The sequence below is a fragment of the Brachyhypopomus gauderio genome, chromosome 5 (genome assembly GCF_052324685.1).
Source record: "Brachyhypopomus gauderio isolate BG-103 chromosome 5, BGAUD_0.2, whole genome shotgun sequence".
NCBI classification, from domain to species: domain Eukaryota; kingdom Metazoa; phylum Chordata; class Actinopteri; order Gymnotiformes; family Hypopomidae; genus Brachyhypopomus; species Brachyhypopomus gauderio.
The window spans coordinates 33,802,034-33,828,668 of record NC_135215.1 but is presented as its reverse complement, the minus strand read 5'-3'; the positions used below and the strand labels follow the sequence as shown (position 1 = coordinate 33,828,668).

At 39.6% G+C, this 26,635-nt stretch overlaps 2 protein-coding genes across 8 annotated transcripts in view; one reads left to right on the top strand and one right to left on the bottom strand.

The window, feature by feature from the left end:
- Positions 1–9,778, bottom strand: part of slc41a2a (solute carrier family 41 member 2a) — a 15,365-nt gene extending 5,587 nt beyond the window's left edge. For 5 of the 6 annotated variants that reach the window (XR_013131061.1, XR_013131059.1, XR_013131062.1 and 2 more), the window contains exons 1-9: positions 8,985–9,300; positions 7,594–8,183; positions 7,409–7,516; positions 6,920–6,991; positions 6,660–6,804; positions 6,312–6,458; positions 5,983–6,130; positions 5,616–5,695; positions 3,696–3,827 (exon numbers count right to left, since the gene is read on the bottom strand). Coding sequence is in view for 3 of the 6 variants with exons in the window: in XM_077007337.1 (XP_076863452.1) it covers positions 3,696–3,827; positions 5,616–5,695; positions 5,983–6,130; positions 6,312–6,458; positions 6,660–6,804; positions 6,920–6,991; positions 7,409–7,516; positions 7,594–7,929 (1,168 nt within the window). In the remaining 3 variants the exon portion in view is untranslated. Of the gene's footprint in view, positions 1–3,695; positions 3,828–5,615; positions 5,696–5,982; positions 6,131–6,311; positions 6,459–6,659; positions 6,805–6,919; positions 6,992–7,408; positions 7,517–7,593; positions 8,184–8,984; positions 9,301–9,373 lie in introns of those variants that run through there. The other variant, XM_077007338.1, reaches the window with a different exon arrangement.
- washc4 (WASH complex subunit 4) lies at positions 9,739–26,635 on the top strand. Of its 2 annotated transcripts, none has more exons than XM_077007335.1 (33): positions 9,739–9,940; positions 10,746–10,885; positions 10,988–11,041; positions 11,278–11,343; positions 11,757–11,802; positions 12,725–12,792; positions 12,934–13,016; positions 13,130–13,172; positions 13,272–13,375; positions 13,626–13,746; positions 14,218–14,341; positions 14,502–14,629; positions 14,935–15,095; positions 15,580–15,706; positions 16,028–16,153; positions 16,539–16,646; positions 21,066–21,212; positions 21,785–21,864; positions 21,976–22,081; positions 22,279–22,395; positions 22,533–22,701; positions 22,941–23,095; positions 23,210–23,284; positions 23,392–23,496; positions 23,674–23,808; positions 23,902–24,010; positions 24,104–24,170; positions 24,250–24,336; positions 24,538–24,685; positions 24,811–24,907; positions 24,995–25,191; positions 25,342–25,438; positions 25,612–26,635. In XM_077007335.1, the coding sequence occupies exons 1-33, from the start codon at positions 9,880–9,882 to the stop codon at positions 25,668–25,670; spliced, it is 3,510 nt and encodes a 1,169-aa protein (XP_076863450.1). In that variant the 5' UTR covers positions 9,739–9,879; the 3' UTR covers positions 25,671–26,635. The 2 variants fall into 2 exon arrangements, with proteins under 2 accessions (XP_076863450.1, XP_076863449.1); XM_077007334.1 differs by lacking the exon at positions 9,739–9,940 and adding an exon at positions 10,332–10,458.

Here is a 26,635-nt window from a genome sequence, read left to right as displayed (position 1 = left end):
GGCTGCACAGTACGAGCGTTAAAAAAAGTTGTGGTGACTGTGTTTTACCAGTGCCCCACCCCTCAACGCTCTCAGAGTGGGTTGATAACATGAAGCTGTGGCCTGAAGTTAGCGATATTGATATAGTCAATTACTTCGTCTTTCCCGAAGGCGTAGATGGCGAAGAGCTACGGAATTATGAAATGAAAATGAAAAAAATGAAATGTGCCATATTTTGTCAATTGTGATTTTTACACCCCAATCGAAATTTGTCCTCCGCTTTTAACCCATCTGTGCAGTCAGAACACACACACACACTAGTGATTACTAGGGGGCTGTGGATCACACGTGCCCAGAGCGGTGGGCAGCCCTAGCCCGGCGCCCGGGGAGCAGTTGGGGTTAGGTGCCTTGCTCAAGGACACCTCAGTCATGGCCTGTCTGGGAATCGAACCCACGACCCTCCGGTCACAAGTCCAGTTCCCTAACCGCCAGGCCATGACTGCCCCCATGAATTATAAAAGCACAGAGGCATACAACTACCTTTATAGCAACAAAATAGAAAAGGTATTGTATAAAAAACATGGTGATTTCATTTTTTTAAAGCTGAGGTAGAGCCAAGTGAGACCGTGAGCTGAGGTAAACATCAGGCGTGGGTAATGCTGAGGGAGAGTGGAGTAGTGGAGACAGTGGGTTACTCGTGCATTGCAGAACGTATGTTGTGAAACATTGAAAAACAATAAATTATATGTATAATATCTCGTTTGTTTGTAGTTTTACTTTTACTATAACTATTTGTAGATCCGTTTGGCTCATGCGAACTATTCGTCTCTTCTTTTGGGGTGGTCTATCGTAACCCAAATACAGCTCCGGGTCAGGATGCAGCTCTGTAGGCTTCTTTTCAACAAAGTGAAACGAGCAAACATATATCCTCTTCGGATGGTATTTCAGTTTTAAAACTGCAAGCCACGCTAGGCTCCTTCCCTTCGGTATGGAATGCAAAGCAAAACGTAGTTACTTGGATATCCCCGCATGATCATGATTGAGCCGCGGACATTTTTCTCCGGTCGCGCTGTCTAATGCCAGGTTCACACTACACGACTTTTCAGTCGTCAGGTTTTTGTGCCGTTCGCACTACATGACTGGTTGTGCTGTAATCGCAAGTCTTTCAGTTGTTGTGGCTTTCACACTACATGACTGATCGGCGACGCGGGCTCACAAAGACTCTCAGTCGCCGACCGGGCTAGATATTAAACATGCTAGATATCTGCCGGTCGTCTGCGATGAGTCGGCGATGGCTCGGCGAGCGTCTTTCAGCAGTTCACACTACAGGACTGAGCGAGCGACGAGTGATCGCCGATTTGCCTCCGACCACAGTTTCTGTCGGCGATCTACAAAAAACAGTCAGCGACTGAAAAACCAGCCTAAGATCGTGTAGTGTGAACCGGGCATAAGCGAGGTCAGTGATCGCAAGCGCGCTGTAAATAAATCGCTGTTTTAATCGGTTTGTAGGAGGTTCTTCCCAGAGTTTTGGTAATATGACATAATTGAATGTCCACTTTCTCTCATCCCGTTAGAAGAACTCGCATTTCGTGCTCCTGTTTCTTTTTGAGCCTGCTTGAATTTTAACTTCGCATTTGGACCATTCAAAAACATTGTGGGACTGTTCAAAAGATATTAATAGATACGTGGACCGTTACATTATATTCTTGTTTATTGTTTCCTGACGTTTCATCCCAGTCTGTACAGTTTAAGGTAGTTTTTAAGGGTCCCAAGACAACGTGTTGGTCCGATGAACCATGATCACGGCGGGCACTAGCCACATGGTAAAACTAGCGCACATTTCTTGATCACAAGATGTAGGTTAATTGCATTAAAAATACAGACGATTTAAATTTGAATATCTTTGGACTGGCTTGATCAAATTTGACAATTAAGGCATCTTTTTTGTTATATTGTGCTGCATCTAATAAAATTATTTTAAATGTGATTAAGTAATGTTGAAAAAAATATCCAAGTTACTACAAAAGGAGCCGGACGCGGACAGTGTTTACGAAGCTGCTGGTGTTCAAAGCATATACTTTCCAACAACAACTTTTTTTATTGATATACTAACAGTAAACCGAGCGGACCGCTGGCCAGGTTAGTGAGGAGTAACAGATCTCGATAGGTCACAGTTCTCTGTGTAACACCCGTTTAACTTAACAAGTCAGTAAGCGATTGGCTAAGGCAGCGTTATGGTAGCCAATCAGAGCCAGTGTTTTTACACGTGCGCCGAAGCGCACCAGGGACACACCAAACGAAAAAGAGGCCGAAATGGCGAGTCAGGAGTAAGCCGAAGACAAATGAGCATTTTCAAGGTGGCGATATAAACATTATTTAAGAAAATACTTGAAGTTCCTGAATGTCTACCAGACTGGGTATTTGATTTATTTAATTAAGAATAGAGTTTTATTGTTAAGTTTACTTCTCTTGTGAACAAACCAGTCGTCTCAGGTTGAGAGAATTTTATTTAATTTGATAGATGTAAATGCACTTTATATAGTGTAACTGTTTACTTTTGCTTTTTTTTTTTTTTACAAAGATTTGGGATTTTTAAGGATTTTATCCTGCACTGGTCTGTGGATGTGCAATGAATATAAAAAGTTAAACACTTTCCTCATCTACTCATTTCAACTAACTGTGAAAACTGCTTTTTCAAAAAATCCTTATTCATTGGCATATAACTTTTTTTAAACTGTAATGCAAATAGTTACTTTCCCTGGTAACGAGTTACTTTTATTATAGAGTAATTCAGTTACTAACTCAGTTACTTTTTTGAACAAGTAGTGAGTAACTATAACTAATTACTTTTTTAAAGTAACGTTCCCAACACTGGTTATTGGTATAAGAAAAGTGGTCCTAGGTTTATCTTTAATTTCCACTTTTTACTTGGGAATACAAGTAACAAGATTTACAGAGCGAGAACAAAGTCATACACCCATCCTTGGTGCCTCCCACTCGTTTTGGGTTTTGGGCCCAAGTCTTCATGTGTTGTTTTGCCTCTGTTGGGCTGGTTTCTTTTTCAATTCGTTTGGTATGACAATCGATTTTGAGCATCATAAAAAAAAACTGAAAAAAATACACTGACAATTTTTTTTCCGCTTGCTCATCATCATTGCTCAACTATGCAGAAATCCTTTCACTGTCGGGAAAGAGTGTGCCATGCATGCATCTTGCCACCAGAGGGCCTCATTCCTGGAATACTAGCAGTCTCTATATAGGTGCTCATCACACCCAATTACATTCCATCAGTTTCAGTCATTAACTATTTGTTTGTTTGTGGCTCATTGTCTTGCCTCTTTTGTTCTGCAATTTTCTGACTTCTGTTTCTTGGAGGGATTTTTTGTGGAGTCTGGCCTGTCTGGTTTCTGTTTTTTGCCTCTAGCCATGTCATATTTCTATCAGTAAAGTCCCTGTGCTCATGTATCCCACTTCTATGTCTGGTTAGTCACAAACACCATCATTTGTATTCATGTCTGAATAGTCATTCACACAAAAATATATAGCTTAAATTGGTTACTTATTATAGAAACAGGGTCAGTATGAATTGATAACCTGTGTTTTACTTGGTATTAGCCCTGTGTACTATGCATGGTATAGTAGCAACACACAAAATGTATATGCTAGCTGCTAACGGTCTGGATGCTTTAATATATTTCTAAGCATTATGATGTTACCTTTGCCACAAAAGGCACGAGAGGGACAGAAACAGCCTTGAGAATCTTCAGGTAGCTTCCCCAAGCAACAGTGAAAATGTAGATATGTCGCAATACGACTGCATTGGATGGCCACCAGGTTACCGCCAACACCTTTACATAAACAGATACAGAAACAATGTGATACCCTTGTTACACATAAATTATCTGTACCATGTGAATGTAATTCAATTATTTTATAACATACGTCTCAATTGTATTATAGAAAACAGCTGATTCACGTTCATGACAGTACAATTAGAAAAAGACTGAATAAAGTATGGCGTGTTAGAAGGGTTGCCAGGAGAAAGCCTCTTTAGTTCAATTGCATCTGAACAAACCACAAGATTTCTGGAACAATGTCCTTTTGACAGAGACCAAAAATAGAAATAGAAACAGTGCCACATTTGACATGAACCAAACACATCATATCAGCACAAACACCTCATACCACCCGTCACGCCTGGTGGTGGAAGAATGATTTGGGCTAGTTTTGCAGCTACATGGGACCATGAGCTGACCCTGAACTCCTCTGTATACCCAAGTTTTCTAGAGTCAAATGTGAGTCAGTCTACCCAGAAGGTAAAGCTAAAATTGAGTTATGCAACAAGACAATGATCCCAAGCACAATCAAATCTACAACAAAATGGCTAAAAAAAATTAAAGAATGAAGGTACAACAATGGCCCAGTCAAAACCAACTGAAATGCTGTGAGACCTTAGAGTTGTGCATAAACTATTCAACTCTTCAATGTTGTTCTACAAGCAACTGATTCATGAGGATAGTTTTTCACACATAGCTTCGCCATTCAGCTTATTTTTTGTTTAATAAATAATGACGTTGGAATTTGTTGTGAGATTCATGTGAGATAGTTTTATCTCATTTTAAGACCTTCTAAGGATCATAAAGGGTATATTGTTTTTCATGACTGTAGTTGTAGTACATATTTTCAGTGGAAAATTCCCTGTTTTAGTCACAGAAAGGTCACCAGTTATTCATACATTTGGCCTTGAATTCTAAGTATGTGAACCAGAAGAAACCTGAACACTCTTGGCCTATATCCAATGCTGCCCCCTGCTGTCCCTGTGTGGTCTATACAGCCTACAACCTGAAAAGAGAAATGTGATAATGCCTGTCCAAGAGTTCACACTGCCCTATACAAACAGGCTGAATAACCTGAATATAGCAATCAGATTAGATCACAGGAAAAATATAGACAAAAGTATCTTTCCTGGAGTTAAATAAATGTAGAGGATTTGTTGAAATTCAACAAGTTTACATGACAAACAACAAAAGAGTCAATGTTTTCTTTGTCATCCAAAGTATCTAAAATCTAAATCCATAATGAACCAGCTCATCTGTGAAACATGGCTGCTTGAGTATGTGTGGCCACGAGTGCAACTGGATTATTTGTCTTCATCAGTGTTGAGACTGCAGTAGAATCAGGATCAGGAAGAACTCTGAAGTATTTTGCCTCACCTTAACTGCTGAGAGCCATCCAAATACCCAAGTGATTGATGCATTATCTTAGAGCAGAACAAACTAAATAAACATTTGGATCAAGAATTGATCTACACATGAAAGATCTATTTATGTTTATGTTGATTTTGATCTCCTATGGGGGACTATATATTAAATACACTGCAATTTCTGCATGATTCAGCCAATATAGACAAGAAAATACTTTTGAATTAAAGATGACATTGTGCACTTTAAACTACTTGTTGCACTCAGCCAACAACAAAATTCTCACTGTCTAGTTTCTTGCAGACTGTATTCCAACCTTTTTGTAATCATTTGGAACAAAATAGCTACTTCCTTGTCAGAGATGTACTAGGTGAGTATTAATCCCATATTTGTACTAAAAAGCATAACAGTTTGATCACTGATGCCTTCACTGACCATTTATAACAGGTGTGTACACTGCTATTCCCATTAGGTTTGGATCAGTTATGGTTCTGTCCAAAATGAGTCCACCCATGCTGTGGACAAACAAAAGAAAAATTAAATCTATATTACTTCTGTGCATTAGTAGAAGTACAACAGAAAAATGCTTCCATAATGTATGACAACTACAATTACAAAGTGAATTGGCCCAATTATTATACAACTGTTTATACGCAAGTGTAGCATCCTGAAATCTCATCTGTGTTGATGCTCATTTAAATGTGTAATATATAAGACGTTGCCCAAAGGATGCAGAAAATGATAAATTGAAAATGATAAATCTTTAAAACATCAAAAAGTAATATCGGAGACAGTCACTGACCTGCTGATAATCATGCCTGTGATTATGGGCTCCCAACCGCAATATAGCAGTCTGTGGCTCTCAGGGTGACAAAATGAAATTGTAACCCAGACAGGCGTCAAACACAAAAAGACAGCGCAGACCACATATGTAATGTAGGGGCAGAATTCTACAAAAACAAGAGAGAGAGAGAGAGAACTTGAGGAATTTAAAGATGATCAACCCCTCCCCCACAAAACCTACAGTACATATGTATATATTTCACAAAGGCAGCAAAAAGCATTTGGATAAACACCCCATTGGCGTGAAGCAAACATCTGCTATGGATGAGAAAGCACATTTTCTCTCACCAATGCAGTAAAAGAAGCCTTGACTGATGACTGCAAGAAAACCCAGAGTGATGACATCACCAAAACCTGATGCAATCGGTGTTGCTATGTTATCTGGATTGATTCCTGACCTTTTTGAGCCAATAATCACCCCTACCATAATGATACCTATGGAAAGCAAAATACAGGTGAGATGTCTGTATCCCAACAACATAGTCAGCATATTAATTCATCCAAAGATTCTGCAACTATGTGAAAAACGGGTTTGAATCCGCAGCATCACAAATTCTGTGACATATGGCTAAGAAAAAAATCTCATGACTGTCTTCTGACTTTAGTGAGTGTTCAGTTCAAATAGTCTATTCTCACCTTGCAATAAAGATGCTATGAAAGCGGTCACCACACTTCCACAGCACAACAGTGCTACATAGTTCATGATAAGCTTCTCATTTAAAATCCATCCAAGGATTGTGGCCACCAGCGCAGCAAGAAAACCCAGCACTGTGGCCTGAACCTAGAGGACCATAAGAGGTATAATCCAGTGTAGGAGGTAAGATTACATTCACCAAAGACCCCACATTCATATGAGATCTAAAAAGAGTAAAGAAAACTGTGCCAACTATGTTTACCTGCTTGAGAGCAAGGTTTCCTATAATCAACTTCCACTTCTCCCTTGAGGAGTTTATTTTGCCAACATTCACCTGCCGGTAATATATAGCCGTTTTAAACCAGTTGCATCATGTTCCAATCATTATAATGATGAAGTTGTTAATTATATGAACACCTTTTGTTTATATCTTATATTTTCAGTACTAGATTACATAGTTTAACAAATAATCCCATGTTGCTGCTTATTTCACTGAGATTCTGTTAAGATTCAAGGCATTAAACACTGAAACTGGATTACTGAATTAAATCACAAGTGCTGTTTTCTTCACACTGCAACCACGACCACAAGACAGAGAAGGAAGAATGTTCATGCAACATTCTTGTAACTCATTGAGATGATAGGACATAATACTAACATGTTCTATAATGTAAATTCTGCATTTAGAAAATTACAAAGATTACAGTTGTAAAGAGACTGGCAGAGAGGTTGAGAGTAGTCATGTGCTCACCGCTGTAGAGAGTCTTGATGCCAGCGTCATCTCCAGGTTCCCTTTCAGGCCAAGTAGTGGTGGCACCAAGATGACAATATCTGTTACTCTCTGAAACACCTCCCAGTGCTACATTGCAAAAACAGACATCTCACTCACTGCCACGTGACCCCGGGTTTATCTGTCCCCTTTATTCCTTTACTTACCTGCACAGTGTCCAACAGCATGCCAGCCATTACTGTTCCAAATCCTGCCAGGAGGAATGGAACCAGGATCTGGACCACCATGGAGCAGACGGACTCATTTGGCATGGTCTGAGCACAAGTTGGCCACTGTTCCTCATTATGCTGTAGATCAGTGGCAGATGTTGCTGATGACCTCAAATGGCTACTATGAAGCAAAGGGTCCAACTCTGTGTACTCATTGTTTGTGCCAAGTCCTGAAGAGCCATCATGTCCTCCACACCATACAGGTGGGATCTTCTGTCTATCGTCAGCTGATGTTATATTTATCTCTTTCTGATTAGTGTTACCGGCATCCATAATCTTTGATTAACTTTGTCAAATATTTATTGAAAGCCTTAAGATGTATGAATGCTTAGTAAATATTTTGTTAGAGATAATCTTTTCAAAGAGATTATCTTTTGCCCATGTATGTCTTTTCTTCTCACCATGCTATTATTTAATATATATTGTATTTTTTATCTTTGAAATATTTTTAAGAGAAGGAGGTGATCAAATATGCTGAATGACCTTCCAGTGTTTTCTAATGTTTTTTGCATCCATCTGCATCCATCCTAAAGAAAGGGAGGCGGGGGTTGAGAAAGAGACGAGGAAATCAAGACTGCAGGTAAACAACTGATATTGTGCTTGCAAGGCTTGTTGTTATCAGTAGTAGACCAATCAACTCCTTTTACATCAGTTTCTCCAAGCATACACTGACAACAAAGTCTGGATTGTGACCTTGTGTTTATGAAGTCCCCAACAGCCTTGTTCTGGTACATCTTTCTGATTTGCAGAATGACTATAGCTCATCCAATACCTTGGATTATATGCAAGTTGGTGGAACATTTTATATATTCATCACATGTGATATGAAAATTTGTTTAAAGTGTTTTAGTGTTCTTTATAGGTATTTTATTTCTCAAAATTTAGATTGTTATTTCATTAATGTAATTTATCAACATCTGCAGTTTAATCTTTAAAGCATTTTAAGATTTCTTTACTCAAAATGAAGTGTTACATAAATAATGAATATTACAATTATAATATTTTTCCAACAGTGTTTTGAGGCACATACAATTAACTTGTGATAGAATTAACCATTAATCCAAACAAACGATAAATAAATGTTGCAGTTAATTGTAACACAGCTGTAGAAAAACACAGCTTTTTACAAAAACTCTGATGTCCTGGGAAAGCAGAAACATGAAAATCTCTTTTCCTTCAAGCTTAGGTGAAATGTATCTTCACATCACATTATTATTACAAAAGAAACTCTGTCTACAACATATAAAGTGTGCATTACTCCAAGGGACCAAATATGTTAAAGTTATGAATGCAAATCTGCACAATATTTTTTGCAAAATGCAGCTTACCTGTAGGAAGACCAACAACATGCAACAATGACTCTGTAGGCAACCTAGTCCTTCGACGTCATGCTCTGTGTTGCCAGATTGGGTTGATAGTTTCCAACGGCTAAGATTTACCCCAAAGTATTAACGACAGCCAAAATATCATTGTATTTATTATAACATTACACCGCAGCACTTTAAACCAAAACTAAGAGAGTAATAACGACTACGGATCACACGTGAAGTAGAAAGTAGATCACGCGACGTATATTACATTATCCTAATGCCAGTTCTACGCAATTCCAGTTAATAACTGGCAGCTGCAATTCCCCAGATAATAAGCTTTATCTAATTAGGTGTAACACGAGAGGAAAGTCTTGACATAATGCCATCTTGACGTGTGCTGCACCCACCTTAAGTAGCCGTATTCAAGCCAAAACTGGCAACCTTGTTTAAACAACTGCCTGCTGACAGTGGACAGTGTATGTTGACACTGACTTCACCTGAATGCAGTCTGGTATATATGTTAGGAGTTTGACTACCAACCACAAACATTTAGAAAGTCGTGTAAAAGAAGGTTGCATTTTTCGCTGAAAGCGATTAAGTGAAATTCTTCAAAATGATCAAAGTAGACCAAATTAAATTGCATAAATTTGGCAAAACTGCATATGGTTTTCGAAAACCAAACATCATGTTTACGTCTGGCATAATAAAGTATATACATTTACGTATAACATCAACTTTTACTTTAAAATCTACTGTGATCTTGACACCGGAAACTCATGTAATAAGCAAATCATGGGACCCAAAGAGAAAGACAACATTCAGTAACGTTCAACTTTCTCCGAGCAAACGTCAGGGTGTCGGTGCAGTATTGTCAGGGTCTGTTCTCGGCTAAATATCCCTGATATTGAGCAGGATGGCAGGGGAATCGATCTCAGCCGATTGGGAATTTGACCGTTTCGACGACGGATCTCAGAGTACGTGAGGACTCTGTGTGGCTAGCTAGCCAGTGTCGTGAAGATGAAGAATTAGTCGTGCTTAACATGCTGTGATTTTATTGCTAGCAAATGTCGAAACATGTTGAAAAGCCGTGGTTTTTTTATGTCAGTGAGATGTAATGCTAACTATTATTCGATCCCGTGACCTAGGTGATTATTAAAAGGGCTAGTTATGCTAACGTCACCGTAAGGGTTTCTGGAGAATTAGCCAACGCTTTCCAGTTTAACGATTCAATGGTTAACCGTCCAATACGATTCGTCAGTGGTTATTAATTATATCACTAGCACTATAACTGGCTGGCTGCGGAGCTTGTTAGCTGCATAGTTTGATAACTCGAGATTTAGTCATATGACCATGACTGACAGAAATGTCTGGATACACACTGGCGTGCTGCTATCATTTTCTGGAGGGGGAATTTGAGGGAGTGTGATGGGGAATCGCCTAACCTTAAAAATAGTATTTGCTGGCTTTGAAAACCATAGCTGCCTTTTAAGAAGTAAATATTTGGTGACATTATAGTTTGGTTTTAAGCTACTAGCTGTGTAAAGTTGGGTAAAACTATTTAAAGCATTTTTCTTTGAAAGAGCAATTAAGCCTTGCATATAAATTTCGCGACAGTATTCTGATATGACATCACTTTTTGATGAACGGGTTTGTTTTATTTTGTTTCCATAAAATTGTGCAAATACTTTTTTCATTGAAATGAAAATGCTACAACAATGTTTGTACTTCTTCCACCTGTTTATTGAAGAATTGTGGGTGTTTGGCTTTCTTGTGTTCTAGAAATTCATACAGAAGTGCAGCTGAAAAACTATGGAAAGTTTTTGGAAGACTATACGTCTCAACTTAAAGGCATTGAAGAAGCCCTGGATGACTCCATTGGCGATGTTTGGGATTTTACTCTGGATCCGATAGCTTTGAAGGTGCGTCATTGTCCAGTGGATGTCCTTAATAAATTACTGTGGGATAACTCTAATTCACAAGGACACAAATATACCCAATATCCTTTTGTATTCTTTTTGCAGCTCCTTCCCTATGAACAATCCTCACTTTTGGAGTTGATTAAAACAGAAAATAAGGTGAGTACCAGTTGACCGATCTGAGTTTTAGCTGCTCTAATATAATCTTGAACAGCAAATATTGACTGGCTATTCTTTTATGGAAAAATTGGGATTTTGTGTACACTATGTGTGTGTGTTGGGGGAGGTGGTAGTGTGGGTGGGTGTGTGTGTATGTGATATATAATTTGTATTACATATGGCAATTTCAAGTAGAGTGATATAAAGTGATCAGTATTTCTCTGCTCATCATTTAGGTTCTTAATAAAGTCATTACAGTGTATGCAGCTCTCTGCAGTGAAGTTAAGAAGCTGAAGCATGAGGTGTGTGACACTGCTTGAGCCCTGTGTTTGGGTTAACCTGATCTTTTTTGATGAGGTGATATTTTTATTTGGTGTGTTTGTGTTTGTGTGTGTGTGTGTGTGTGTGTGTGTGTGTGTGTGTGTGTGCAGTCATGGCCTGGTGGTTAGGGAACTGGTCTTGTGACCGGGGGGTCGTGGGTTTGATCCCCAGACCTGAGGCCATGACTGAGGTGCCCCTGAGCAAGGCCCTTAACCCTCAATTGCTCACTTGTATAAAAAATGAGATAAAAATGTAAGTCGCTCTGGATAAGGGCGTCTGCCAAATGCCATAAATGTAAATGTAAATGTAAAAATGTGTGTGTGTGTATATATATATATATATATATATAAAACTATTTTTTTTTTTTTTTTTTTTTTGCTGTCTCCCCATTTAGGCTGAGACAAAGTTCTACAATGGTTTACTGTACTACGGTGAAGGGGGTAACATCTCTATTTACTTTATACACTCTTCTTCTCTCTTGCACCTTTAAGCAGTGACATGCAATGCATGAAGTGAATTTCTCTTCTGCATAATGTCCCCAACCCCAAAAATGCAGTACAAAGACAGTACAAAAATTGCGACAGGCTAGTTGTTAGCCAGATAAACCTCTTATAGTTCATCTTACAGAAACTACATACATAACTATTTCCTTTATAACCAAGAATCATAGGTGGGGTTGGCCAGTCTCACTGAATTATTGTGAGATATTTATTTAACAGTAGCATTAAAAAGGCTTTTCAGTTACATGTGCTACAACGTCTGTCTCGCTTATACTCACAAGTCGAAGTTCTATAACTAAGGTACACTGACAGTGATGTTTTACCAATACTTCAGAACGCTGAGAGGCTGCTACTGGCTAGCTTCTGTACTGAAAACAATCAAATAAATTGGATTACATCACAGAACCTGTCTAAAATATCACCAGAAAGGCCACATAGGCACATTCACAGCCATACAAGTAGATTTGATTACTAACAATCTTGAACAGAAATGTCATACTAAAGTAACCAGGAATATGTAAATATTCCTGGAATATGTAAATATTCCTGGAGTTGCCCTTTCCCAGAATAGCCCTTTCTATTTTACTAGGTATGAAATATGTCTATACACAATGTTACAACAAAGTAGCACAGTAGTGTCACATTTAAAAAGACTACTAGTACAATATAATATATATACATCACTACATTTTGTTGCTCTTTCTTCCTGTAATTGTTTTAATTAAACTTTTATTTGGCCAGAAATATAAATTACCTTTAGTAAAAGTGTACTGATAGTTTATCATGATAAAAGTTAACATGGTATCATATTGCTCACCCTAATGAGTGAAAACTTCTCAGAGTTGTGTTTTCTGCATGACAGTGTCCGACTCCAGTGTGGTGGAGGGGGAGTGTCAGGTGCAGATGGGGCGTTTTGTCTCCTTCCTTCAGGTAATGTTTGTGCACGTGGTATGAACTGATTGCATCAGCACCTGCTGATGGCTTGCTTTACCAGTGAGGCGTCCACTGTGAAATTTCTAATGATTGGTTCAAGTCTCTCATCATTCGTTCTGTATTCCCTCAACTGTGCAGGAGCTGTCTTGCTTTGTGACCCGTTGCTTTGAAGTTGTGGTTAATGTAGTCCATCAACTGGCTGCCTTGTATAACAGCAACAAGTGAGGTTTTCAGTATTAAGTTTGTTTTAGTTTCTGGAAGCATTCTGTGATGTGGTTTGTTAATTCAGCCTGTGCTGTTGAACCTCATTCACACTATCTGTCCTTTATTTTAGAGGTGCCACCAGAATCATTGAGTCAACCGGAGTACATTTTCAGGTAATTACATGTTATTTAAAATTTTTAATATGAAATTCATGTAATTCAGTGCGTGTTGGAAATCATTGTTTGATATATTGCTTTATGTGGTTTGGCTAGACAGTGTACGAGCACCTGGGTGAACTGCTCGTGGTTCTGATCACATTGGATGAGATCATGGAGAACCATGCCACTTTGAGAGATCACTGGAAGATGTATAAAAGGTGACTAGGAAATGGCATCTCAAACATTGAAATGTTGTGTTGGTTACAATTACAATTCTGAAATTAAATATATATTACAGTTCATGTGTAATTTTTACATGTTTTGGCTATCTCCTGAAACATGGCTATCACGTTTTGGATATCGCCAGTATATCATTAAAAAGTTATTTTATGCAAATATGATAGTATGTTATAAAATAATTCCTTTGTTGATGTTTGGATTTAAGAAACTATTGATTTGATTTAACAGATTACTGAAGTCTGTCCACCATAATCCATCTAAGTTTGGTGTTCCTGAAGAGAAGCTGAAGCCGTTTGAGAAGCTTTTGCTGAAGTTGGAGGGCCAGCTGCTGGACAGCATGATCTTTCAGGTTCCTACAGTATTTTTATTTTTCTCGTAAATGTAGGTCCTTGCAGAAGATGGTTTTAGTAAAAAAAATTATTCATAAGAGCTCACAAATGTTAGTTGTAGCGAGATTCTTTGGCTGTGTTTGGGGTTAATTGTCAACCTTGCTGACTGTTATAACCAGCCTCAGACAGTGCTGTTTGGAGTTCTTTATAACAAGTTTGGTACTTTCCCCAAATAGTTGAGGTTCTGAATTTGAATTATTCTTGAACACCTACAATTCCAAATTTCTACCCAATTCATAGTGTGAAATTAGATAAATTTGTGTAAATATATTAGTTGAAACGTATGTGATTTTGACTCTGACATCATGGGACACACATTCTCAAAAAACATAAATCTATGTGATCTTGAATGTGATGTGTGTGCTAAACCACCAATCTTTATTGTGTTTGATTGATCATGTATCTTAATTTTTTTTTTCTGTTCCTGATAGGCTTGTGTAGAACAAAGATTTGATAATCCTGGGGAGGGCGTGTCGGTCTCTAAAAACAGTGCCTTTGCCGAGGAGTTTGCTCATAACATTCGAACTATTTTTGCAAATGTGGAGTCGAAACTTGGTGCGTATGTGGTTTATTTGATTACTTCTGTGATGAACTGTTGATTACTTCAGCATTTAATTGAATGCATTCAGTGATGTTTTAGAAAATACTGAAGATTTTCAGCTATTTGCTAATTTGTGGCAATTCAAGGCTTCTGTGTAACTTGGGGTGTTTTCAGGAGAACCGGCAGAGATCGAGCAGAGGGATAAGTACACAGGAGTCTGTGGCCTCTTCGTCTTGCACTTCCACATCTTCCGAACTGTTGACAAGAAGCTCTACAAGTCTCTGCTGGATGTGTACAAAAAGGTTTGTGTGACCAATTGTCAGTGAGCTGTGTGTTGAGGAACAGCTCTTGCCCATTCAAGCATTGCTTCCTTCTGTTTTACTTTCAAGGTTTTATATATTTTATATATGCTGGATTATTAAGACATAAGTGAACTAAGTGTTTACACAAGTCCAGCTCTGGTCTCGAAGAGCCAGATTTCAGCACAGTTTGGTGATTTCCATAATCTAATCCACCTGGTTCAACTCACCAAACTGTGCTGGTGCACGTGGAAATGTTATACCGTTGCTTTTTTAGTATGATTAAAGCGATTCACCTTCTCATCAAGGTCCCTGCAGTGACACTGACTGCCAACATAATCTGGTTTCCTGACACATTTTTGATTAACAAAGTCCCGGCGGCAGCCAAACTCTTGGATAAGAAAAGTGTCCAGACTATTCGCACCAGCAGAGATGTATTCTTACAACAGAAGGCACAGACATTGACCAAGTGAGTTTAATGTTGTGACATCATTTTTTTATGTATACATGTGTGTGGTGAATCGGCACTGAATAGTTTACAGCTGAATGAACACGTAAGAATTTGTTAACCCAATCCAAGGGAGCAAAATTGCTGCTGTTCTCTGGGTGGGAAGGAATGTATTATTAGTCCCTGCAAATCATGAAGGTCTGTGTGCTTGAACCTGCTGACAAGGGCTGTTGACACTCTCCTCCAACTGCATGTAGCTTCTCTGTGAGGCAGCACGGCCAGCTTCACATGTCTCAGAGGAAGCATGTGCTTGCCTGCACCCTCCACAGATGGTAGTGGTATAACAGGGAAGAGGGAGCTGGCTAGCTAGTCAGTGGACAGGAACTGGCTTAATTACTAAAGATGGGGGGGATAAAATGTGCTAAAACAATAAAATGCCTCCTGTAGTGTTTTGTCTGTGAGACCTGTCTGTCCTTCCTGAAACCTCCTGTCTCCCTTCCCCCAGGGATGTGCAGTCTTACTACGTATTTGTCACCTCCTGGATGATGAAGATGGAGGCAATCTTGTCTAAAGAGCAGAGGGCTGACAAACTTTCAGACGACCTGAGTAACAGGTGCAACGTCTTTGTGCAGGTAAAGAAGGCCATAATGTTTAGGAAGATTGGCATGTAGCCATCAGAAGGCATAGCATATATTTATGCTTGTTGGTCCATTGACTTTATCTAGCATTAAACTTCAGGTTTCAGAATTGGGGCTGTAACATTATTTTTAGATTTGTAACTTACCTATGTGCATTTACCTCCATATTGCTTCAGGTACGCTTAAATACGTAATACATTTTTCCCAAATTGTTAATCTGCGATATTTGTCAAAGGCGCAAAAATGAATAAATTATGGTTTCATGGGGACCTGTCTACACAGAGCTTCTAATCTGACCATGTATGTTGTCTGCAGGGAATTCTATATGCCTACAGCATCAGTATCATCATAAAGACCAGCATGAACATGCACATGTCCATGCAGCGACCCATGACCAAGACGTCTGTGAAAGCCCTGTGTCGCCTGGTGGAGCTGCTCAAAGTGAGCGTTCTTCTGTGTCGCCACTATTTTAGAGACTGAGAGCAGCGTTCTGGAGTAAATGAAGCCCTTAATTCTGCCTTGAATTTGAGGTCTGATGGTGATTTTTGTTTATATTCGGTACATACCTTTTTAAGGTGCTGAGGTTTTGTTCGTTCAGATAGCTGGTCTTTGATGTTTTGCGGGATATTAAGTGAAAGCACAGTTTTCGTTGCTTTTCAGGGGATACTTAATAACCCCAGAAAACACATTCTAAATCAAACTGCAAGCTTGACTTGTATTTACCATGGATTTAAAGGTCTCAGTGTAACACATTTCATGATTTTCTAAACTCTGTATTCAGCATTTGTTGATGACATGTATGTATTTGTTTTATTTTTAATCAAAGGCAATAGAACACACATTCTACCGGCGATCTCTAGTGGTGGCAGATTCTGTGTCTCACATCACTCAGCAGCTGCAATCACAAGCTCTGTCCTCCATCTCTACAGCTAAGGTACAGACCTCACTGCGTTCTTCTGGAGTCTGGAGCATCGTTTTATACTCAAGCTCTTTGTATTAAGGATGAAAAATTAAATGGGTGTAAAAAATGTAATGTTTAGGAAACCTGGTGTTTATGTAGGGGTTTATTTTTTCTTAATGTTATTTCTCCATCTGTCTCATCATCTTCATCTGTGTCATTGTACTGCATCACTGCATGCTACCAAATCTATTTTACTTTTTGAATGACCAGCATTTTTATCCCTGCTTGCAACCCCTTTGCTTTTTGATCTTTGGGATGTTAAGAATGGTGGTTCTTATCTCCATGGAAACGGAGCACATTTCTGGTCACACACTGTTTGGGTTGTGTTCCTACAAGGAATAATTTTTATTTGTATCGTTTTACTTACAAGGACATATTTAGGGTTCACACACACATAGTGTGGGAACCCTATTGTAATTGTTAGAATTTTTCTTTCTTATTATTCTTTGTCCCATTTTTTGACCTAAAACGTATTGTGCAGCCTAGACCGTAATGCCTAGAAACCCCAAACTTGGCAAAAAGGTTCAGTTACCTCCAAGGACCAGATTCCCATACAGGGACCCAAATTGGCCTGATGGTGGCGCTATAGCGGACCATATTGACTTTTTGTCCATATCTTCTACACCGTAGGTCCTAGAACCAAAATTCCAGTTCCTATACATTCCTTGACTAAATTCAATAGGACAATTAATATACAACCATTAAGCTCCGCCCACTTAGATTTCGAGTTAATTTGCATAATGTGCAAAATCACACACATCTTTGAGCGCGAACTAGTCCCTGGATTTTTCACATACATGCACATATGTGGTATCAAAACGTTCAGAAGAGTCTGAACTTTAAAACGTATCCAACAAAAATGCTAATTTCTTCACTACCTAGTAGGTATAAGCCAATCAAATGAGGGGGCGTAAATTCAATAGTAAATTTTGCGTATATGGAGCTCTAACTTAAGAAAACTTGCATGTAATGAGATGGCACTTCACAGACAGCTTCCCTGTGAGGGTCTGGGGCAGCTCGCAGAGGTTGCCATACCTCACCTGCTAGGGGGCGCTGTAACATGCAAAAATTTGCCCCATGCACTCAGATTGGCCGATCCACATGAAACTTGACAGACATCATCTATGGGCCTCTGGAAACCAGGTCCTAAAGCAGACATGCCATACTTCCAAAATGGCTGACGTAATCGGCCAATCAGTGATCGGCACGCGTTTGACAGGCTTACAATTGGTCGATCTGCACGAAACCTCTTGGGTGTGGACAAGTGCACGCCCCCTATGACATAATCCAGCCGGGTGTCGATTGGCCACTGGGGGGCGCTATTGCAAAAAAAGCAAGTGTATCCCCTACATAATTCCACTTGGGAACATGCAATTGGACTCTTTTGATTCCTTGCAGTAGTGCGAACAACTTTCCCATTACATGTCCTATTAAAAAATGCACAGTTTATTTACAGTTAATAATAGTTTGAAATCATCACTTTTCATACTCCTCCTAGGATTTTCATACTATCATGTCAAGCAAAGTCTTATAATACTCTACAGAGTGTGAAATCAAAAAACAATCCAAAGATTTTGGATTTGAGGACACTTATACCTGCTAAATATTTTTTTAATGGACAGCATCGATACATATAATATTCATATTCTTAAAGCTCTTTCATATTTTACCCAATTCTGACCAAAATGCACAAGCCCATTCAGAATCCCATCCTGAACAAATTTGTCAAGTTTCATCTAAATCGGTTATCGTATGGCTCTACAGTGCAGTATTATATACAATGCATAAGAATGCATGTAAAGTCCCTCTGTCACCTTCTCCTTCTCACACGCACGCAAGCTGAAACTCACACTCTCAGTCTCTCTCACACTCTCACCCACATTCCCCCTCCCATCTCTGTGCCCTAAGTAAACATTGCTCTGGCTACCTAGATCTCTCTGTGTCTATTAACCAGGCACACACACATACAGGCGCAAGCAGGCCTTCCTATAGTATTCACAATGACACTTCCCTAGCCATACCCACCCATATCTCAGTGACTAACACATGCTTATACAAACTGATATTTGGCTTCTTTTTGTCTTTCACACAAACACACAGACACACACACCTTTATACCTATATGTATGTATAGTTTCTATGTATACTTATGTATGTATGTATTAGTATATGTTGTCATAGTTTGAGTACATACACTACCACACACACACACACACACACACACACACTTCTACCTAAATGTATGTATAGTTTGTATGCATATCTGTCCAGTCATAACAGTCATGTCAGTCCAGTCATGTCAGTCATTTCAGTCCAGTCATATCAGTCATGTCAGTCCAGTCATGTCAGACATAAGTCATGTCAGTCATATCAGTCATGTCATTACAGTCATGCCAGTCATGTCACTCATTCCAGTTATGTCAGTCATATCAGTCATATTACTTTTGTTCATCATGCCAGTGATGTCATTTCAGTCATGCCAGTCATATCAGTTATGTCAGTCATGCCAGTCATGTCAGTCATGTAATGCCAGGCTTTGCAGACTACATTCATACTTTGAATACACGGGCAGTCATGTTAGGCGTGCAAGGTGTGCAAGGAGTGAATTAACAAAGCATAGTCTCTGGCACCCTCAATCTCTCTCTGTCTGTAATATACAGGCCCAATCATGTATAGACACATGCAGGCCTTCCTATATTGTTCACATAGATGCAGCCCTAGCCAGATGTGTTATTTCTGTGTCTCCCTTTCTGACACACGCAGATGTCATCACACTCTATCTGTAGAGCACACACTGGCCAAACCCAAACAGCTTCTTTTTCACTTTTAGGTCTAAAGGACCTTTTGGGCTTCCTTTTGCCTATTGAGGCCAAAATATGCCTATTTGTGTGTGAACCCGCCAATCGCCGCTTGCGGCTATATTTTCCTGTTGTTTTTTTGTTTGTTCTTACAACATCTTTCACATTGAACAATATGGTAATATAGCTGGCGACACTGAATTAATTGAATAGAATTATAGATCTCTTCACTGTAGTAGTCTAAGGAAGAGGGCTCTAAGAGAGACTTTTATGGGTTTTGAATATATTGTTTTTGTTTTATTGCTAAAATCCTTAGGTTCCAATCATCTGCTGTATTATTGGTTTACTTAACTGCTGAAAGGGTATGAAAAGTGAGTAAGGAGACATGTCCTTTGGTTCGTAGTGTTCAGTCCATTCTGTGCCTTTGTATCCTTCACAGGGATGATCTCTTTGGTTTGTAGTTGAATAGTACATGTAGTGCTGATGCTTAGGTACTGGCTAAATTGTAAATGAAGTCTGTGGGTCTACACTTAATCTTAAATGAGAGCACAAGTAAACGGTAGGTAGCACACCAGCTGTAAATCTATTATTGCAGGTATAAGTTCCCTGTCTGATGTCCTGTCTCATTGTGCCCATATATTAGATCAAAGCCCTAACTACTAGCATTGATGAAATGTTAATGTGTCAGGTTATCCTTGATTGAACAATAGATCTCTGACATCAGTAGACTATTGACAAGTTGGAGTCTTGTACATTTGATCCAGTATAGATGTCTGTTGCAAGCAGGACAAAGAACAAGCTGTAAGGATGCTGATTATAGCGTATGCTGGGCCACACAATAGTGTCAGCAAGGGTGGAATAATTAAACCACAGCTAATGTCAGTTTATTGCATTATGGAGTCAGATTAATTCAGTCATTAAATTATTTCATGCATTACACCTTTGCCACTCCTGCGTTTCCTGGTACAAGCAAGTGGAGTAGAGCAGTTACCAATCAAATCTAACCAAAAGAAATGAACAGTGGCTTCAGTGAGGTCCAAAGTGCAAACAAGAAGCTAAACAGTTGGAATCAACTGTCACTGGACCAGAGGAGCTAGTAGCTCTGGGTCAGAAACGGGTCTGCCACTAATGACCATGTAATTATGAGATGTGCCACATCCTGTGATGGTAATAACATGTGCTGCTGACATCTCATCAGCGGCAACAACAACCGGGGCTTGATTAAAAGGATGAGAAGTGGAGGACTGAGTCACTGCAGGTCTTCTATATTTTATGACCATGTGACAATGGAACTGTGCAGAAGTCATAGGAAGTGGTGGCTACCTTCCCCTGGGTGATATGCATGGAGTGTGTGCCAGTGATTCAGAACCTAGCATTTATGCTGTTTTAAATGTGTTAAATTGTTTACCTCATATTTGCATTTAAATTTTTACTCCCTTGGTATTTATTTGTCACCAGTGGTATTTATGTTCATTGTTTCCAGTATTCCTGTGCAGTTATGATAACGGCATTATCTGAACTCTCAATACTAATGTATATACAATAAGTTGAGGTTGTTTTGTTGACGTTCAAGTGCTTCTGTTTTGTGCTGTAGAAAAGGGTGATTTCCGATAAGAAGTACAGCGAACAGAGACTGGACGTGCTGTCAGCCCTGGTGCTGGCGGAGAACACTCTGAATGGGCCGAGCACCAGAGAGAGGAGGCTGGTGGTGTCTCTGGCACTCAGCGTGGGCACTCAGATGGTGAGGGCGCATGACGTTTGGGTTTGGAGTGATCCTGCTCCATGCACATCGTTCACACAAGGTTGTTTAACATTTAAATGCAAATGTGGGTCAGTTATTTGCTCTGATGTGATTTTTTTTTTTTTGCTTCTTTGATGTAGGAAGTAATTTGTATGTATTTTGGGAAGGATATGGCAGTCCATTTCTCCATTGTATCTTTTTAATGTACTTGCTGGTCAGACTTGGTCTCCTGTGGTTGGTAGGTCAGGAGCATATCTGTAGCAGGGTTCATTTGCCTATGGGGAAACATGGTTTGGCCTTCTTCCCAGACTACCATAACTTTTACATGCTTTCATTCAAGTGTTTTACAAATTGTAGGGCAATTTCTGAAAATAAATCAGCAAGAGAAAATACTCTGCAAATACTCTGTAGATGGCATAACGAGACTGAGTCTGTAGCAGACACTTAATACATTTTTATTTGTTTAAAAAAAAATCAGTTTCCATTGCACTTTACTGCATCACACTTTGTTTGTGTATTACATCAATTACATAACTTATTGCATATACTCGTGTTTTTATTTTATTCCTAAGAAAACCTTCAAAGATGAGGAGCTTCTGCCTTTACAACTTGTCCTGAAGAAGCTCGACCTGATTGGTGAATTACAAGAGAGGTGAGGGACATATTCAGACACAGACCCAGTAATCAGTGGTTTCTTTTCTTTCCTTTTTGTTGTTGTTTTTTTTTTTCCTGAAAGTCATGTAGACATGTCTCCTCTCCTCAGGGTGAAAGTACACTCCGACTGTAGCTTTCTCTACTGGCATCGTGCAATCTTTCCCATTTACCTGGATGACGTGTACGACAACGCTGTGGATGCAGCAAGGATGCACGTACGTCTGCTAACGTTTTCCTGTTCATATCCCATAGCTGCGGTTACGGTTGACATCCGTCTATTGGAACTGATACTCCTCTGTGATATCACATGAAGCAGAACACGAGATCCCATAACATTTGCTTCTAATTGTGTAGTGGGTAATTTGTTGTTGTTTGGTTCGTGGTTTTTGACAATGCTCATGGTGCCCTTCAGTACATGTTCAGCGCTCTGAGAGACAGCGTGCCTACCATGCTATATGCCAAACACATGGAATCCTGTGAGCAGTTACTGGACAGTTATGACAAGGAAATCATGGAGGTGTTCACCGAGGTGAGATCACATCAGCACACATCAGGAATTACAAATGACATTAAGTTAGTAATAAGACGATGCTACTTCTTGACACTCCGATTGGAGAAAGGTTCCATGACCTGGGGCGGCTAATCTCTGTATGGCCTCTTATTTAGCATTTGCTGGACAAGCTATGTAAGGAGATAGAGAAAGACCTCCGGCTCTCCGTTCACACACACCTCAAACTTGATGACCGCAACCCTTTCAAAGTGGGCATGAAGGACCTCACTCATTTCTTCTCCCTCAAACCTATACGCTTCTTTAACCGCTTCATTGACATCAAAGGTACGTGGAATAGAGGCATGTGTACAACACATTAATGATTTGGAATAAAACTCATTGCCCAACGAGGTCTGCGGGTTAAAAATCCCAGAGTTTATTTTGTACTGTGTTGGCAAAGTGCTGCAAATAATGTTCAAAGGTGTATTTGATGTTATCATTTTTATATCACAATATGTAAATGAATTGTGTTTTTATCCTGTCATTGTGCGCAGTGTAACAAATGATGTTTATTGTTCCTGCAGCCTATGTAACGCATTACCTGGACAAAACATTTTACAACCTAACGACTGTGGCTCTTCATGACTGGGCCACATATAGTGAGATGAGGAACCTAGCCACACAGCGCTACGGCCTGCTCATGACCGAGGCCCATCTGCCCAGCCAGACGCTTGAACAGGTGTGTTGTGTAAACACTGCCCACTTATTTTCAAGGCTCAAACACGTTCCATCAATACCTTATTTAAATGGACACAGATTTCTACATTGTAATATCACTTCTTCTTTTTTTTAGGGCCTGGATGTATTGGAGATTATGAGGAACATCCATGTTTTTGTCTCACGATACCTCTACAATCTGAACAACCAGGTTGGTCTAGTTTTCCAACATTATTTATTAGATTCTTTATATCAGTCAATATTAGTGTGTTAACCATTTTTACTCTGCTGGGGTTCTTTTTTGGTTGTTTTTTGTAGATTTTCATTGAGAAGACCAGCAACAACAAGCACTTGAACACAATCAATATTCGGCACATTGCAAACTCCATACGCACCCATGGGACCGGCATCATGAACACAACTGTAAGTGAACTTCTATTAGAATGTGATCTATAATAGCGGATCATTCTGCTTTATTTCTGGAGCTCCGTTGCTTGCCCAGACTGAAGGTCATGCTGTTGTATCTCGAGCACGTACGCATTCTTTGCTCACGCTCACCTGTGCAGCACTGAGCAGCTCAGTCCCAACATTTCTGTGCAGGTAAATTTCACATATCAGTTCCTCCGGAAGAAGTTTTACATCTTCAGCCAGTTCATGTATGACGAGCACATCAAGTCAAGGCTCATCAAAGATATCCGCTTCTTCAGGGAAACAAAAGATCAATCCGATCAGAAGGTAGAAAATGTAGCTATGCTTTTATTGACAGCCTTAAGAACATCGTTTCTATACACTCATGTATATTGTTTCTTTTGGGGGATAAATGTTTAGTACCCATTTGAGAGGGCCGAAAAATTCAACCGAGGTATCAGGAAGCTAGGTATCACTCCAGATGGCCAAAGCTACCTGGACCAGTTTAGACAACTCATCAGCCAGATTGGTAAGCCTTAGTTAGTCATTTTATTCTTACATACATTTTAAGGTATGTAAGTTATTACTTGTTAGGTTCACTTCTCATCCCCGTCTCTCCTAGGAAACGCAATGGGCTACGTGCGGATGATCCGCTCTGGGGGTCTTCACTGCTGCAGCAGTGCCATCAGGTGGGGTCACGTTCAACGCACTGCATGTTCTCCGAGAAAAAGATGTCTTGAGGTGACGCGCATATTTCTCCTGCTTCAGGTTTGTGCCAGATCTGGAGGACATTGTAAACTTTGAGGAGTTGGTGAAGGAGGAGGGCCTCTCTGAGGAGACCCAGAGAGCAGCAAGGTTAAGCTCTATACCTCTACTTCTGACTATTCAACTTTTCCATCTCAAAGTTACACTGAAAAACTTGCAATGTCAGAATCAGAAACCTCAGAAAATCTAAAAAAAAAAAAAAAAAAACATGTCTTGACTATAAAGTTTAAATTTTTCATCAGGAAATAAGAAAGCAGCAGTACAACACCCAAACAAACTGTTTCATTTCAGCCTCCTGGACTGTGTGCTCAGTGACTTAACCAGTAACTCTGCAGAGGGGACGGAGTATTTTAAGATGCTTGTGGGAGTGTTTGCCCAAGAGTTCCGCAGTGTCAAGAACATGCACTTGAGGAACTTCTACATGATTGTTCCTCCTTTGGTGAGCGGCAATTTTCATTGTTTTTTCTGCAGCACACTTGTTTCTCAAATATGGCTTGTCTTCTCTGACCTCTTGTAGGGTTTCTAGAATTACTTTTCTGATATTTGTCACCCTTTCCTTTAAAGACAGTAAATTTTGTGGAGCACTCAATCAGTTGCAAGGAGAAGCTGAACAAGAAGAACAAAAACGGAGCGGCATTTACAGATGATGGCTTTGCCATGGGTAAGAGTCACATCCACTACTGTCACATCCACTACTTTTGTATTCTTCAAATGAGCAGTATCTCTTACCACTCTGTTTGCTCCTAAGGTGTCGCCTACATCCTGAAGCTTCTGGATCAGTATCAGGAGTTTGACTCTCTGCACTGGTTCCAAGCAGTTCGAGAGAAATACATGAAGGAAATGAAAGCAGTGGTGAAAGAGCAGAATGTCCAGGCTACCAACCAAGATGAGAAGCTCTTGCAGACCATGAACCTAACACAGAAGCGACTGGATGTCTATCTGCAGGTGTGCTGCGAGATGAACCTCACAAACGCAACTAATCTTGGGTTAAACAGGAGCATATTGGTTGAAGGAGTTTGTTGGGTGGTGTTGATTGTGTTTGAATTGAATCCTGGCACTGCTGATATTCTCTGGGTCCTTTTTTTAATTTTGCAGGAGTTTGAGTTGCTGTACTTCTCCCTGAGCAGTGCACGGATCTTCTTCAGGGCTGATAAGACTGCAGCAGAAGAAACCCAAGAGAAAAAGGACAGAGGTCTGTCAATTGCTCTTTGTTAGAAACGTAGTGCCTCACAAACTGCTAAAAGAGGGCAAATTATTGCACACATACATTTCAGGTGTGCCTACCGACATGCCCACAAAGTTCACTTTAAACATCCCCTTCCAGTCAAAAGCTGCATCTGTTCTTTTTATTTAACTGTCTTTCAGAGGATGGTGGTAAAGCGGATGTTTCTTCCTCTCAGCCAGCTGTCTCCAGTGTCAAGTGAGACAACAGAGCAGCTCTTGCTACAGGTCTTGGGAGATATTAAAGACTGGAAAAAAGTCATAAATGTCAAACTTGTCATTTGTACGGTATCTCGGCCTATAAAAGAGATAAAGGCCTCCATTCTCTGACCAGGAGTTGGATAGGTACAAAAATGCAATCTTTGTTACTTATCATGCACTTATTCTGACTGGAACTGACTGTGATTTGTGATCTGTGGCCAGCTTTTAGAAGTGTATGCTTTCACCACCGGCCATGCTGATCCTCCTGTGCTACATTCACATTGTGATCAATCAAAAAACACTACACTGCTCAGTTGTGCACTTTGGCAGCTGGTGGGTGTATTGTTTCTAAAGTCTTGAGGAATGTTTGGAAATGGAAAAAGTTTTGCTATTTGAAGTAGTATGAAGGACAATGGAATGTGAATGTATTAATAACGACTTTCATTTGTTTATCAGATTTTTCTCTCAAATGTACAAACTGGACTTACATTGAATTCTACATTGAATAGGGATTTCAGTATTTTTCTATAATCTGACTGTAATAACAGTCCTGTAATTTACTTAAGTTACCTTGATTAGTTTAGAATCAGGCACAGGGGGTTTTTGGCAGGTTTGAGCTTCATCTTCTTTTACACCATCCAGACTAATCGACATTACTCTGTCTTGTACTTGAGATGTATGCTGTGTGATGAAAGTGTTCAATGCAGACATAGGAGGGGCTTTTCTCTAAATGATAAATCATGAAGTCATGAATGTGACTATAATCAAGAGGAATCTAGAAGCACTGAATGAGATGCAACATCTCATTAAAGAAGATGCTGAATTGAGAGAGTGAAGTGCCATGTTGTGTTTAATTTCAGTAACATTCCAACTGAATGTTGACTCTACATGCTCCTGTACTCACCTTTTGTAAAATTGTGTACAATTAACCATTGTAAATGCTGTGATAAAGACATTTCTTAATAGA